At 43.7% G+C, this 14,335-nt stretch overlaps 1 protein-coding gene across 1 annotated transcript in view; it reads right to left on the reverse strand.

Moving 5' to 3' along the window:
- The window catches only part of ST18 (ST18 C2H2C-type zinc finger transcription factor), a 428,044-nt gene that overhangs the window by 164,408 nt on the left and 249,301 nt on the right, over nt 1–14,335 (reverse strand). Inside the window, exon 5 of the mRNA XM_086917999.1 lies at nt 4,300–4,493. Coding sequence (XP_086774125.1) covers nt 4,300–4,493 — 194 coding nt within the window. The remainder of the gene's footprint in view (nt 1–4,299; nt 4,494–14,335) is intronic.

Genomic DNA, 14,335 nt, shown 5'->3' on the forward strand with positions numbered 1-14,335 from the left:
GCATTCCACAGCCTTGGAGCAAGGGAAAAGGCCCTCCCACCCCACCTGGCTTTAAAGGCCCGAGGAACAGACAAAAGTTTTTTGTTAGAGGAGCGTAGAAGTCTAGTGGGGTAGTATGAGGACAAAAGAGACCTTATGCCTTTTGGGCTTTTGCCATACAAAGCCCCATGGATAAGGCATAGGATCTTAAAAGAGATCCTAGCCTGGATAGGTAGCCAGTGTAAGTTCTTCCTGGCTAAAGAGGCTGAGGAAAATCTAGGGGCATCAAGGACAAGCCTAGCAGCCGCATTCTGCACTATCTGAAGGCGCTGAGTAAGCTTTTTATTGATGCCTGAGTAAAGGGCATTACAATAGTTTAGTCTCGAAGAGACAAGAGCCATAGTAACCTGCTTTCGAGCTTCTGGAGAGAGGTAGTGTGCGATCTTTCTCAGAATCCTGATGACACCACAGCAGGTGGAAACCGTCCTATTGACCTGAAGGTCAAAAGAGGGCGTGGAGTCTATCAGCACAACCAGATTACGGACGGATTGTGAAGGGTGAGGACAAGCACCAAGGGACGAAAGCCACCAGTCACTTGACCAGATGTCCTGACTGCCCCCAAATATCAGGACTTCGGCTTTCTCACTGTTTAACTTCAGGAAATTGAGGACCATCCACTGAGAGACTGCCTCCATGCAATTCCTGAAGTTAAGTGCGGAAATACTCACTGACTGGGAGAGGGAAACCATAATCTGAGTGTCGTCGGCATATGACAGCACTTCCAGCCCGAAAGATCTAACCAACCTGGCAAGTGGGGCCACATAGATGTTAAAAAGTGTGGGGCTCAACGAAGAACCCTGAGGGGCCCCACACTGCAAAGGTTTGGCGGCAGAGAAGAACTCACCCACCTTAACCTTCTGTTCTCTGTGATTAAGAAAAGAGGACAGGAGGCTCAGAGCTGGGCCCTCGACTCCCATCTCCCTGAGGCGTGTTACCAGGACAGAGGGAGACAGGGTATCGAAGGCAACTGTCAAGTCGAGCAGGACCAGAAGGGTGGTTTGGCCCCTGTCGACTTTCAGACGAATATTATTAACGACCACCGTAAGGGCGGACTCAGTGCTGTGGGCACTTCGGAAACCATGCTGGGAAGAATCCAGCAGGCTAGAGGCATCCAGAAAAGCGCTCAGGTGATGGTTGAGATATGCCTCAAGCATCTTCGCTGGAGCGGGCAGCAGGGAAATAGGACGGAGATTCTTCAAAACCCCAGGGTCCAATGAGGGCTTCTTCAAAAGCGGCTTGACGACCACCATTTTCCAGGAGGATGGAAAAATGCCTTCAGTAATTGCTGGATTCATCACCTCTAACAAAAATGGCAATAAAACCTCCCTGCAATTCTTCAAGATCTTTAGAGGACAGGGAACGCGGGGGATCCAGATTTTATTTTGTCGAGGAGCAGGTTATTGAACCATTGCCGCAATACAGCATTCTTATGGTGGCCAAGCCATATTTTTTATCAAAAAGAAATACAAATTCTGGCACATCAATACCATCACTCAGCTCTCTACATAATTAATTGGTTATTTTAAACATTTTAGATACCTATGGAGTTCACAATCTTCAGTATTTGCAAGGTTGTGCATTTCATTCCAGGGTCATGCCCTATGCTGTTCAAGTATCCTTGAATATGACAAGGTAAGATTTACTGCTCCTAAAGTAGCCCAAACCAACCTCTATGTACAGGTATGAAAATACTTTTCAGTGAGATCACTGACTTTCTGTTGTAGCACAACCTTTTCATTACCTATTGTTTAACTATACACAGGGCTTGATTACAATCCTGTCGATTTATTCTGACTCCTGCGTGAACCCCTTTTTGTGCACGGATCAGAATTTCTAGTTGCAATCGATTTATCGGACACATTCAATACCTCAACCTTTGTTAAATTTCAGTATGTCAAGCCTCCCAAGATATAACGGGGTAAAGCCATACAGTATTTTCCGTATCATTCAGATGTTTATGCATAAAAACAAAACCGCATGTTATTTCCCACAAACTCAATATAGGTGCTTTTTACTGCACTCATTATTAACATACCTTGTGGTACTGGTATTTATCAGGTGCAATAAATAGCACCTATAGACATAATCAGGACGATAGTCTTTTTTGTATTTTCAAAAATGTGTTACAATATATAAGGCTGTCTGCAAAATATAAATTTTTATTGTGCTTAGTTTCTAATAACCAACTACATTTAACCCTTTCACTGACACGGTGTTTGCACATCACAGTGCTGTTTTTCTATTTTTCAGTTAGCTTTATGTTATTTAAATATATGTTTCTGTTCGGTCTCTTTGTGTACTGCTGCAAACTATATTTTATACACATTTAGGCTTACGTATTGCTGCAGACGCTACATACATATCTCATTATTGCCTGAAATTACAATGATATATATGAAGCTAATTGCATTTTTTCAATGTATTTGCTCAATATTTTTCTGCTTTTAACAAATAACAAAACATAAATCCTGAAATGCTAATAAGGAAAATGTTTGTGTTTTGAACTAAAGTGTGTAGTCTTCTCAATCCATTATGTAGGGTTAGCGCAAAGCACAAACTTTTTGCCAGAATCACTGCCTATAACTACTGGCCATTTGATGACAAATATCAAACTCTGGACTACATGGAAAGAATAAAAACTGTATCTTTTCTAATGCTGTATGACATAAGGAATCTACTGAATCAAGTCAAACCTCTCCTGCCATCACAGGCTAGCCAGTAGAGCACACTGTTCTTGAAGTATGTAACACCTTTTTCTAAAAAATTGTAATTCCCTCCAGTGTACATCATACATAAACATATCCTTGCCAAGGCTTGACCCCAAACTTTGTTCCTCTGGGTAGCCTGAGTTTGAGACAGTCGAGGTCAGCACTGGCTGGCAGGTGGGAGGTCTGGGGGGTCATGTGGGGAGGGGAGGTCGTGCAAGAGGGGATGATTTAAAAAGAATTAAAAACAAATAAAACCGCTGGCCGGGTCCCGCGTCTTCTATGCTCCTCCTCTTCTGCCTCCGGCAGGAACAGAAAGCAGAAGCAGGCAGCCAGGCCCCTCCCCTCAGCCAATCACAAGGCCGGGACGCCGCCCAGCCAGGGGTTTATTGGGAGGCCATTTTCTCCATGCAGCATGGAGAAGGGCAAAGTGTGTATGACTGTTTGGGGCGGCCGACCAAACAGTCCTTGCGTACACTGGAGGGGGCAGGCATACAACTCCTCCCATCCCTGTTTGCAGAGCAGCCCCGCAACATGCCCGCCGGCAACCAAAAATAAAATGTTAATAACTTTCAGTTATTACCATTTAATGTTTCTCCTTCTCACACTGCAAGAAAGCAGTGGGACGACGCTCCTCCGCATGCAGTACATTTTGGAAATTTGGAAAGCAATTTCAAGTGAAATGCCAGTTTAGACTACCTATCTTTTGGTTACAAGTGTCACACCTGACCTAGATAGAAATATACCACAAACATTTCATTTTAACATCAACATAGTCTAAGGTCTCCATCACCGGATGTCAGACCCCTCTCACTCTGATTGGCTGGCAGGAGATCAAACTGAAAATTACATTTGTCAGATTTCTTACAATTTTTCCCCAAAATGGTGTATCTCTCGAGGTTACCTTGCGCACAAACTAATCCCCCACCTATGCTTGACCATTAAATTCCCTCCCCTGGGAATCCTGAGTGTGGAGGTAACAGACATGCATGGCTTTTCTGTGGATTCTGGGTGCCCAAAGACAATAATCTGGGTGCAGTGTATTTTGGAAATTTGGAGTGCAACTGCAAGCGAAATACTGGTTTAAGGCACCTGTATTTTTGTTGCAGGTATCACTACTGAGCTTGTGCAAATCTATCAAACTGTACATTTTAGTATGTACTCATCCTAAGGTTTTTTTAAGTGGTTAGCATACCTCTCTGGTCTTGAGTGGCTGGCTGGGGTATCGAGCTGAACATGACATTTGTCAAATTGTAGCACTTGTTCAAAAAAACATTGTAATTCCCTTTCAGCCTCTCTCATGCAGGAACATATCCAGGTGAAGGTTAGACCACCAGCTTTGTTTCTTTTTGCCCCCAGAGCATGGGGGTTTCAGACATGTATGGGTTCTCTGCGGGTTCAGGGTATCTACAGGTGATAAACTTGGTGCAATGTATGTTGGAATTTTGTATAAAGTACCTACAAGCAAACTGTCAGTCTTTTGTTCACAGGTATCCCTCCTAGCTGTTATGATACCTAACACAACCATATTCACTTCATATGATGTTCTCTGCACCTGTGTCAGAGGAGATCTCTTTTTCAATCCTGCTGCTGTCTTCTCGCCCGGCCTTCTCCCCGCTGTCCTCCTCACATTCTGTGCTTGGGCTGTAGTGGCGAGGCTTCATTAGAAGGGACTTTCTCTTGTTTACTGGAGCTCCAGGGCCCTGCTCATGAGGTTTCCTCTTCTTGGCCATAGAACAGTTATATGCACTGTAGACATAAGAGGAACATGCTGAGCATAAGACAACACCACTAAATAATGTATATGTGTGGTACTACATAACACATAACATAGACATGTATTTTCAAAAGTCAAAATAAGAGGTACCTTAATAAATATTAATACAGATTTCTTGCTCAAATCAATAAATGTCTTGAGTAAAAATACACATTTTAAAAATATCTTAGGCTCTTTCCCTATGGTAGCCATATTGTGGCCTATTTGCCTATAATCCGATAGTAAACCCGCTAAGGATAAATCAAAATACTTAACATTTGTTATTTATATAATAAAAGGAAAAATATGATTGACTGGTGTGTGAATTACTTCTAAACAGGACTGCTTTCAAATACCAACAATGTTGCAGAAGTATAAATAACCGTGCGGTGTGTTAGGCGTGTATAGAGGGTCTTTAGGAATTTAAGCCAGGACACTGGGAGGTTACCATTGGGTACTTCAGATGGTTGTGATTGTACTGCAGATAACGTTTCAATGGATTGCTGGTTTGTTGGAGATGCTCATGCCATTTGTGATGATTGATGCTCCATGGCAGCAACTGCTTTGCTCGTGCTTTTTTGAGTGTGCATATGTCTGTCCATGCATTGGCAGTTTGGCCCCTATGTTGTTTGCACTGCCTGAGTGATTCTGAAAACACCACCATTAATCCTACCTCTCTAGTTTCTAAGCACCCTCCTTTACAAGCTGTAGATTGCAAGAAAGCCAGCTTGCAGTGCTTGAGAGAAGTAGAGAGGTCTTGCATGGATAGGTGGTTGTAGCTATAGGGGTACAGGGGTCCACCCTGGATAGCACTGTTTTTGGGGGTGGCAGAGGTGAGCACGTCATCTCTGTCCACGACCACCATCCCCAACCTCCGAGAACAAGTCGTCCATCAGCCACCAAGCCCATCCACACTCTTACCTGCACGGGGCGGCAAGCTTAGGGTCCTCTCCGGGTAGCAGTAGATCTAGCTACGCCACTGGGTGGTTGTTGGGCTGAGCTATTGCAGCTGGAGCATCTACTACGGTTGAATTCACAGCTGCGGATCTAACTCCAAAGGAGGTGGTGGCAGTGGAGCTTGGGGGTGTCTGTATAGATCAGAAGGGTGAGTCCTGAGTGATGGGATGGTGACATCAGATTCTGTAATCTTCTTGGTACTGAAAACATTATATTTACCACTCCGTTTAGTGTTCTTTGTCATTCTGTTCTTATGTTTGTTTACCACACTCGTTAACGATAGAAGAGGCACTGAGCCTTACTCTGTGAATCTGAGCCTCTATGACTTTCATCCTATTTTATAAGATTTAACTGATGCCTAGTCATTACCGCCAACAAATATTTAGTAGATTTGGCTACCTCCAGTTAGAAAACAGCATGCTATGTTTTAGTTCTCTTTATTGGCATAGGCCATAATTACATATGTTATCTATAACATATATAATGTGATAAGCTAGGAAACTCTTTAGTAAAGTAGTGGTGAAGGTCCTATGAATTAAAATGATAATAAATGCCTTGAAAATCAAAGCAATGATTGTGCATCATCCTGATGTAAAAGCAAGTAGGGAAACACCTTGATAGTTTTAATCATGAAATGCATATCACAAATGACATGCATAGTTGAGGTAGTTCTACTCCAGGTCATTGTTCTATGGACACAGGCAGACAAGTAGCATTTCCAGATAAACAGCATTCTCATGCTGCTTAATTGTTAAAACCAGGCCTGTCTCTGCCATTGTGAGATGATTTAAAGACTCCTATGATGCGTCAAACTGCTGTTCTTGAAATGGAGGCAACAGCAGTTGTGGATACTGCCGCAATGGAGTGGCAGGGCGGCAGGACAGCAGGAGTGTCGGACAGGGAGGGTGAGGGGGGTTGAATAAAAAAAAGTAAAAAATCTTAACTGTTCCTGCGATCGCCTCACGCTTCAGGGCTCCTCCATTCTGCTGCTAATGGCAGTTGCTGGGACTACCATCTCCCCATCCAATACTGAATCTGCTATCCTATCGGGAGAGCAGTGTGGGGATTGGCCTAAATGGGCTGGTTTTATGCTCCACTCAGGCACAGGAAGTCTGTGCCTTTCTCTAATCCGGCTGTAGAATACAGCCGGATTAGAGAAACTTGAATGTGCAACAGACATGCGCACTTAGAAGTCCACAGCATTTCTCCTCCCCCTCCCATTTTTATTTTATTTTCTGAGAGCCAGCCGAAAAATTAAACAATAGTAAAATATAATTTTATTGTTCAGCTGCTGGCTCTGAGCCAGTCGGTCGAAGTTCTTCCGTCATTGCGGAGGAGTCGCCGCTGGGTGACAGCACAATCGCCGGAGCACACTTGCGCTCCATGGCACTTCAAAAGAAAGTAGTAGTAGCACTATGCTGATTTCACTGTGCTGTAATCTTCAAAACTGCACTTGGGTTTGGTTCAACTGGCTGGGTGGTAGCTTGTAAGAAGTACTTGTTCCAAACCTTTTTTCACCAATATGAACATTTTAGGTGCTCGATACCAGACAGATTCAGATTACTGCAGCTGTGTGAAAAGATTGCTTCGTAGTAGTAATGGCCATTGTTGGATTTCCTATTAATCACTACAGTGACTTGTCTAGTGCCTATTGCGCCCTTATAGCTCCACACTTTTGAACCCTCTATACAGATTGTAGTGGTGCAGCAACATATCATCGCCATTTAGGAGGACTAGGGTTTAGGAGGACTTCATACAATGTACCTTACACACCCAAAAACATGACATACCCAAACATGACAGTGACTTTGTACGGAGGCAGGCTAGAGTGTCGGTTTACCTGTGTGAGAAGTCAGTAGATGAGCAATTGATACGTTCTTGTCAAACCAATGTCAGAAAAGATCAAAAAGATCCCCAGAGCTAGTGTGGGAGACACACCCAAGTCAGTTAAAACTGTAGAACTTGTAAATCTTTCAAGCCCTGGTGTGTCTCTGCAAATGCTTGTTGCGGATGAATCACAACCTTGTCTGGAAATTCCCAAATAGATCTTTACATAACAATTGTGAGGATTTGGATGTACTATATATTATGGCTGTGGGGCCTTAAAATTGAGTACACTTGCAAATAACATCCTGGGTCCATTCTGTTTCATGTACTTAAACTTTTCTAAATCCTGTGTAGCTGTGAATGTGAGCAGTAAGGCTTGGATATCAAACTTAGTGTAAAGCATTTAACCCTTCCCGTGCTCATGACGGCTCCATGCTGTCATGAGCCATGGGCAGCGTGTGCTCACGACGGCGTAGAACCGTTATGCAACTGCTGCTCTGCCCATGCAGCACTAATTCCCCCCCGTGCAGGCAAATTAGTGAGTGGGCGGGGTCATGACGGCTTCACGCCGTCATGAGCACACGCCGCCCGTGACTCATGACGGCGTGGAGCCGTCATAAGTACGGGAGCGCCACGCCCACCCCCTAGCCCCGCACCCGCCGCTTCCAAATGCGCTCCGCAGCGGAATTCGCCCTGCGGTGAAAGCTTAACAGCACTAAACAACAGAATACATATATTACACACCAATAAAGAGACACTGAACCAATTCATAAATATAGAGCATATTTTTATGAATTTTTAGAGACCTTGATGATTAAAAGCCACATGAGGGTTTCGAAGATAAAGACATTAGAAGCTTTTATCAGTGCAGATGCAAACAAGCATTGGTGAAAAAAATATGTAAACATTTCAGAAGTTTAAAAGAGTGTGGGTACTCCAGCCTGGGTTGGGCAACCAAATCTGGCAGGGAAAATGTTTAGGGGGGCGAGCTGATACTTTGGACAGTTACCTGCCAACCAAAGGATTTTTAAGGCAAGTTCCAAACTTAACAGGACGACTGCAAAGAATCAATGGAGTGGTCTTGATGAAGAGGATCCAAGCAAAGAATGCTCAAAGTACGCCCTGTGTGAGGTGCAGTTGACAGGGATGTCTTTGTGGGAGTCCCAGGGTCCATGGGTGACCTGGAGCGACTTTTGCCACAGAGATCGTGGTGCCTAGAACTCTTCTACTTTACAGTAGCAGGCCAACCAATGCTGCGCTACTGGTCTGCTTGCACCACGGTTGGGGCGAAATCCTTAGTTTGGGATAGTGTCACTTGAGTACAACAAACATGGTCTTTAATAGCACTCCATACTCCAGCAGACATGGGTGCCATTTTTGGCTTTTTCAGATTTGTCCTTTTGTGCACCCAGCGACTGGTAGCGGCAAAACATCTGCGGTGGCTGCAAACCTGTCGGTATGGCCAGGAGATCAGCTGATTGATCATCAGAGTCACCTCTATGTTTGAAAGTTGGGAACCATCTTTTTCCTATGCCAGGAGACGCAGGCTCAATCCAAATCTCACTAGCCCAAAAGTGCAGCTGGTGCAGTCCTCTCTGCGGTGCAGCCTTTCTTTATACATGTTAAGGGCAGCAGGGCAGTCCTTCTTGGGCGTCAGTGGAGCCACATTTATCCCAGGAAAGAGCCCCAAGGGGTACCATGTGGTCACTAGCCAACAGGCTACTGGTTCGCCTCCTACCTTGTGATATGTTTCCTGCAATGTGTGGCATCTAGCTATCCCAGAGTGCCCCATTCTTGTCCCGTTCAAAATGGCACAAACCCTTCACTGGTCATCAGGAACATGGCAGCCCACCCTGGACGGGAGGATACTGGTGGGCTACCCACACACAGAGAGATTGTATGAGGTGGGTTTTCCCTCTCTGGCTCCTAATTGTCTTAAGAAAAAAGACATCCTGCTCAAGGGTATTGTTTCATTCAGCCCTTCACAGGCAGCTTCCTCTTCGAAGCTCATCTTTTGGGCTAATCCTGGGAAAGGAGGTAACAACCCGCTCTGTGGCAACTGCCTTTGTTCCTGGGCTGGGGAGTTGTTCTCACATCTGCCCAGGTGATCAGATATCTGTCTGTTTGCTAGGACCTTTGTGAGATCACTAGACTAACTAGAGTACAGAATGACAACTTGGCTGCTTTTTTAAAAAGTGATTTTAAATTCAACCCGGGCATGAGGTGGGGATTAATGACATGATCAATTTGATGTACAACATCCAAACCTAGGGGTCTACAAGAGGGTATAGGAGAACCTCTTAATGAATGGTCTTGATGTTTATGTTAATACATCAAGATAAAGCAAGGCTAACTAGTTATAACATTGGGCATGGAATTTCCAAAAAGCGGCCACCAAATGATTGTAGAAGGAACTCATTTAGGATTCCCATCAAACTCTTGTGATGATCAATATTATCACTTGGTTATCCTTTAGGGTCATGTGTCTCTAGATCATTGAGACATCGATCGTACCCTTTGTCAGAATGGGATTCCGACCCACAATCACTTAAGGACCATGTGATTCTGATCTAATGGGATCAAGTGCAGTGCAAAAAACTATATAAAGTGGTGAGTTAAAATAGGATAGAGAGCCGCAGGAATTTATTTATTGGAAGAGGCCTCTTCCTGTTTAAAACCAAGAACAGTGCAACAATATATATCCCTTGAAGTTTAACCAAATACCTGCATGGGGGCCAACATGTTTCAGCCTACACGGGAGAAGGACCCTAGGCTTTCTTCAGGGCCTCTGTTCTAACTTATATATGCTACTGCGAGTAATGTATAATATGCAACAACAAAAAAAATTTAATAATGCAAATATGTGAAATTGTGAAATAACAAAAAAGGATATCATTTTCCTTCATCTGTTAGTACTCCGCCGTATCACCTGATGTTTTAAACATCTATAACAACAAACACACGATGGACACATAATTAGAGTTATCCATGTCCCAAAACACATATCCAAACATATTCAAAAAGGACTGTGTCTACTCACCCAGTGTGCCTGGGGAACCGACCTCACCTCTCCTGGACCTGGCTCAGGAACTGTGAGACCCCGCTCTGTGAAAGCAAGACATACTGGGCTTAAATGTGGCAGAGAGAACAAGCCTGTCCTGCTCTGTCCTGAACATATAATAAACTCAGACAATTATTGTCTTGCCTTCTGGAGTTAAACTCACTCCCCTTATCCTATCAATAAAAAACCTTCAACCACTCAGGCCCTCAGCCATCCCTCTGGCTAGGGTGTACTTCCAACAACGGTAATTTTTGTTTCTGTAAAAATGTCCCGGGAAAGCAAGAATCTTTCCTTACCAAAAAACTGTTCATGATGTGATACAAACAGAAATCCTGCAGATCTAATTAGCCTAGCAAATCCAAAAACAGGTCAGTGAAAGGGAGACACTGCCTACCTGTCCGTCGTTGCCTCTGGCCGGTACCGAGTCAGGGGGAGGCAACGAGCGAGACAGGAAAGGCTCTTTTCAAACTCGAATGATTGGACAACTGTCCAATCATCAGGGCGTAGGTATATATGATGCCAGGTTTCATTTATAAGTAGACCAAATCTCCACTCTCACTATAGCTACGTAATCGTCTATTTGGAAAACGCTTACTTGTTCAAGTGAATGGTGTGTTCTTTGTAACTTCATACGCAAACCTTCGTCTAGAAACGAACAACAGGTAGCGTATTATTGCGAGAGTAGACTAAGAACTACCAAGTGACGTCATGTTTGTAGTCATGAGTAGTTCATGAAGTGCGTGTCTATAATTGAGGAGACCGTCCCATGATCCCAAAAATCCTCTTAGCATTGTGCCCCTAAAGAAACAGCATGCGGGGTTCAAGAGTGCAAATATCCGGCTTGTCATTTAGCAAACAGCGGCTGAACAGCGAGTGCGTGATCTCGCGAGAGTGGCAGAATGATAGAAACTACCAAATTACAACATCCGTTTAACTTTCGTAGTTCTATACATGGTGCTACTGGGACTGCTCGAGAAATAAGACGAAGTTGGAAACTGTACTGATCAGCAGATAAATATTGTTATAAAAGCTTCCCCAGATTAGCTCAAGATACATTTAAGGTGCAGTAGGACCAAAGGGAACAACAATTTGTACAGGGAGTGTTGGGGACCTCTTGTTAATGTCTCACTATCAAAAATCATTAATACAGATCATCTAGAAAAAACCCCAGGAGTTATGAAGTTACCTATTGAAGGCTAAACCAGGGTATTTCGTCATTTAGCCCCTGACTGTCTGTATGCAATTTATATACCCATTTCTGTTCTTTTTTAAACCAGACTTTGGATACGTCACTTATATGAGAGGGAATGAACGTTTTTTCAAGAACCGTCCACGTGAAATCTGATTCTCCATGGTGATGTTGTATAAAGTGTTTTGTCAGTTTAGAGTCGCGATGCACTTTTCGAGCTTCCGACTCAAAAACCTCCATTGGATCGACTGACGTTTGTCAGCACATTCAACGCCAAGTCAAATAAAATTCAGAAAATAATTAGACGACATTGGAGTATACTTAATTGTAGCAATGACAAAATCGAGTATCCTTTATTCGCTTTTAAGCGTTCACACAATTTGCGAGACCAGTTAGTACACACTCGTCCTAAAGAGTTACCAAGGAGAACCATTGGTACGTTGTGGGATTTACCAGCGGTGACTGGACACCACCCTTGCAGTGGATGCTCAATGTGTTCACAGACATCAAAAACGACCAGTATTGATATTGGCATGAATAGACCTTGGGAACTAAGGCAATTCACTAATTGCAGTAGCTCTCATTTGATTTACCAATTGACATGTCAATGCAATGAGCGATACATTGGGATGATGACCAGAAAGGTCCGTACATCAATGCTTGAACATAAAAGCACTTTTCGTTGTAAAAAGAATGTCTCTAAACTGACAAAACACTTTATACAACATAACCATGGAGAATCAGATTTCACGTGGACGGTTCTTGAAAAAAACGTTCATTTACTCTCATATAAGTGACATATCCAAATTCCTGTTCAAAAAAGAACAGAGATGGGTATATAAATTGCATACAGACAGTCAGGGGCTTAATGACGAAATACCCTGGTTTAGCCTTCAATAGGTAACTTCATAACTCCTGGGGTTTATTCTAGATGATCTGTATTAATGATTTTTGATAGTGAGACATTAACAAGAGGTCCCCAACACTCCCTGTACAATTGGTTGCCCCCTTTGGTCATAGTGCACCTTAAATGTATCTTGAGCTAATCTGGGGAAGCTTTTATTACAATATTTATCTGCTGATCAGTACAGTTTCCAACTTTGTCTGATTTCTCGGGCAGTCCCAGTAGCACCATGTATAGAACTACGAAAGGTAAACGGATGTTGTAATTTGGGAGTTTCTGTCATTCTGCCACTCTCACGAGATCACGCACTCGCTGTTCAGCCGCTGACTGCTAAATGGCAACCAGGTATTTGCACTCTTGAATCCCGTATGCTGTTTCTTTAGGGGCATAATGCTAAGAGAATTTTTGAGATCATGGGACGGTCTCCTCAATTATAGACACGCACCTCATGAACTACTCGTGACTACAAACATGACGTCACTTGGTAGTTCTTAATCGATTCTTGCAATAATACGCTATCTGTTGCTCGTTTCTATACGAGATCACGCACTCGCTTTTCAGCCGCTGTTTGCTAAATGACAAGCCGGATATTTGCACTCTTGAACCCCGCATGCTGTTTCTTTAGGGGCACAATGCTAAGAGGATTTTTGGGAGCATGGGACGGTCTCCTCAATTATAGACACGCACTTCATGAACTACTCGTGACTACAAACATGACGTCACTTGGTAGTTCTTAGTCTACTCTCGCGATAATACGCTACCTGTTGTTCGTTTGTAGAGGAAGGTTCACGTATGAAGTTACAAAGAAAAATTTGTGGAGTTCCCTGAGCACAAAAAATATATATACACGTATCTGTAAGATTTACAGAAAATGTCTATTCAAACAATGATTGTCCATATCTGTGTAACCAAGTTGTGAAAAAGTCCTTATTTTATTTTCTCAATCCGGATGATCACGAAGACTTGTAAATACAGCAATGCAGTCTTGGTATAGTATACAACAGCCAAAACACCAAAACGCCAACACGTGTTTCGTCAAGTGAAGTAGTGTGGCTCACTGGTTAGAGGCGGCAGACCCGAGAGCAGAGGACGGCCCGGGACCAGGGTTCGATTCCCGGCGCGGCAGGTTTCTGGACCAGGGTCAGCGGACTCGATAATTCTCTCGCCTCGGTGCCCACTCTGATCAGCGATCACACTCGGCAACTCTGGGCATTAGCTTGCCTCATCTTCACTAACGGCCCCACCAGACCGCCGGGGATGCCTGGTCTCACCCTGGAGATACCCATTAAGGGACCATCTCTCAGGGAAGCCAGGAAGGGTTTCGCAGCGGTCGAAGCGCCTTGGGACCCTACGGGTAAGTAGTGCGCTATAGAAATGCCAATACAATACAATACAAGGGGCATCACCCAATGACTTCCTCAGGGCATAAAACTGTAATCACTTGTAGTAGAAAAATATCCAGGATGATATCTAGGACTTTTGTAAGACAATTCACCTTCAAATGAACTTGCAAGAATATTGCAGACTAGTATCTTCAACAGTGTAATCTTCTCGCCTGCGAGCAATAGGCAATATTGGCCTACAATTCTGGAACCATCAAGTGTGTCTCCGGTTCCCGTGCTAAAGCGTAATCCCGATCCTCATGTTAGTACGGCGTGCTAACATGAGGATCGGGATTACGCTTTAGCACGGGAACCGGAGACACACTTGATGGTTCCAGAATTGTAGGCCAATATTGCCTATTGCTCGCAGGCGAGAAGATTACACTGTTGAAGATACTAGTCAGCAATATTCTTGCAAGTTCATTTGAAGGTGAATTGTCTTACAAAAATCCTAGATATCATCCTGGATATTTTTCTACTACAAGTGATTACAGTTTTATGCCCTGAGGAAGTCA

Source organism: Lissotriton vulgaris, chromosome 4_1 (assembly GCF_964263255.1).
Source record: "Lissotriton vulgaris chromosome 4_1, aLisVul1.2, whole genome shotgun sequence".
NCBI lineage: Eukaryota > Metazoa > Chordata > Amphibia > Caudata > Salamandridae > Lissotriton > Lissotriton vulgaris.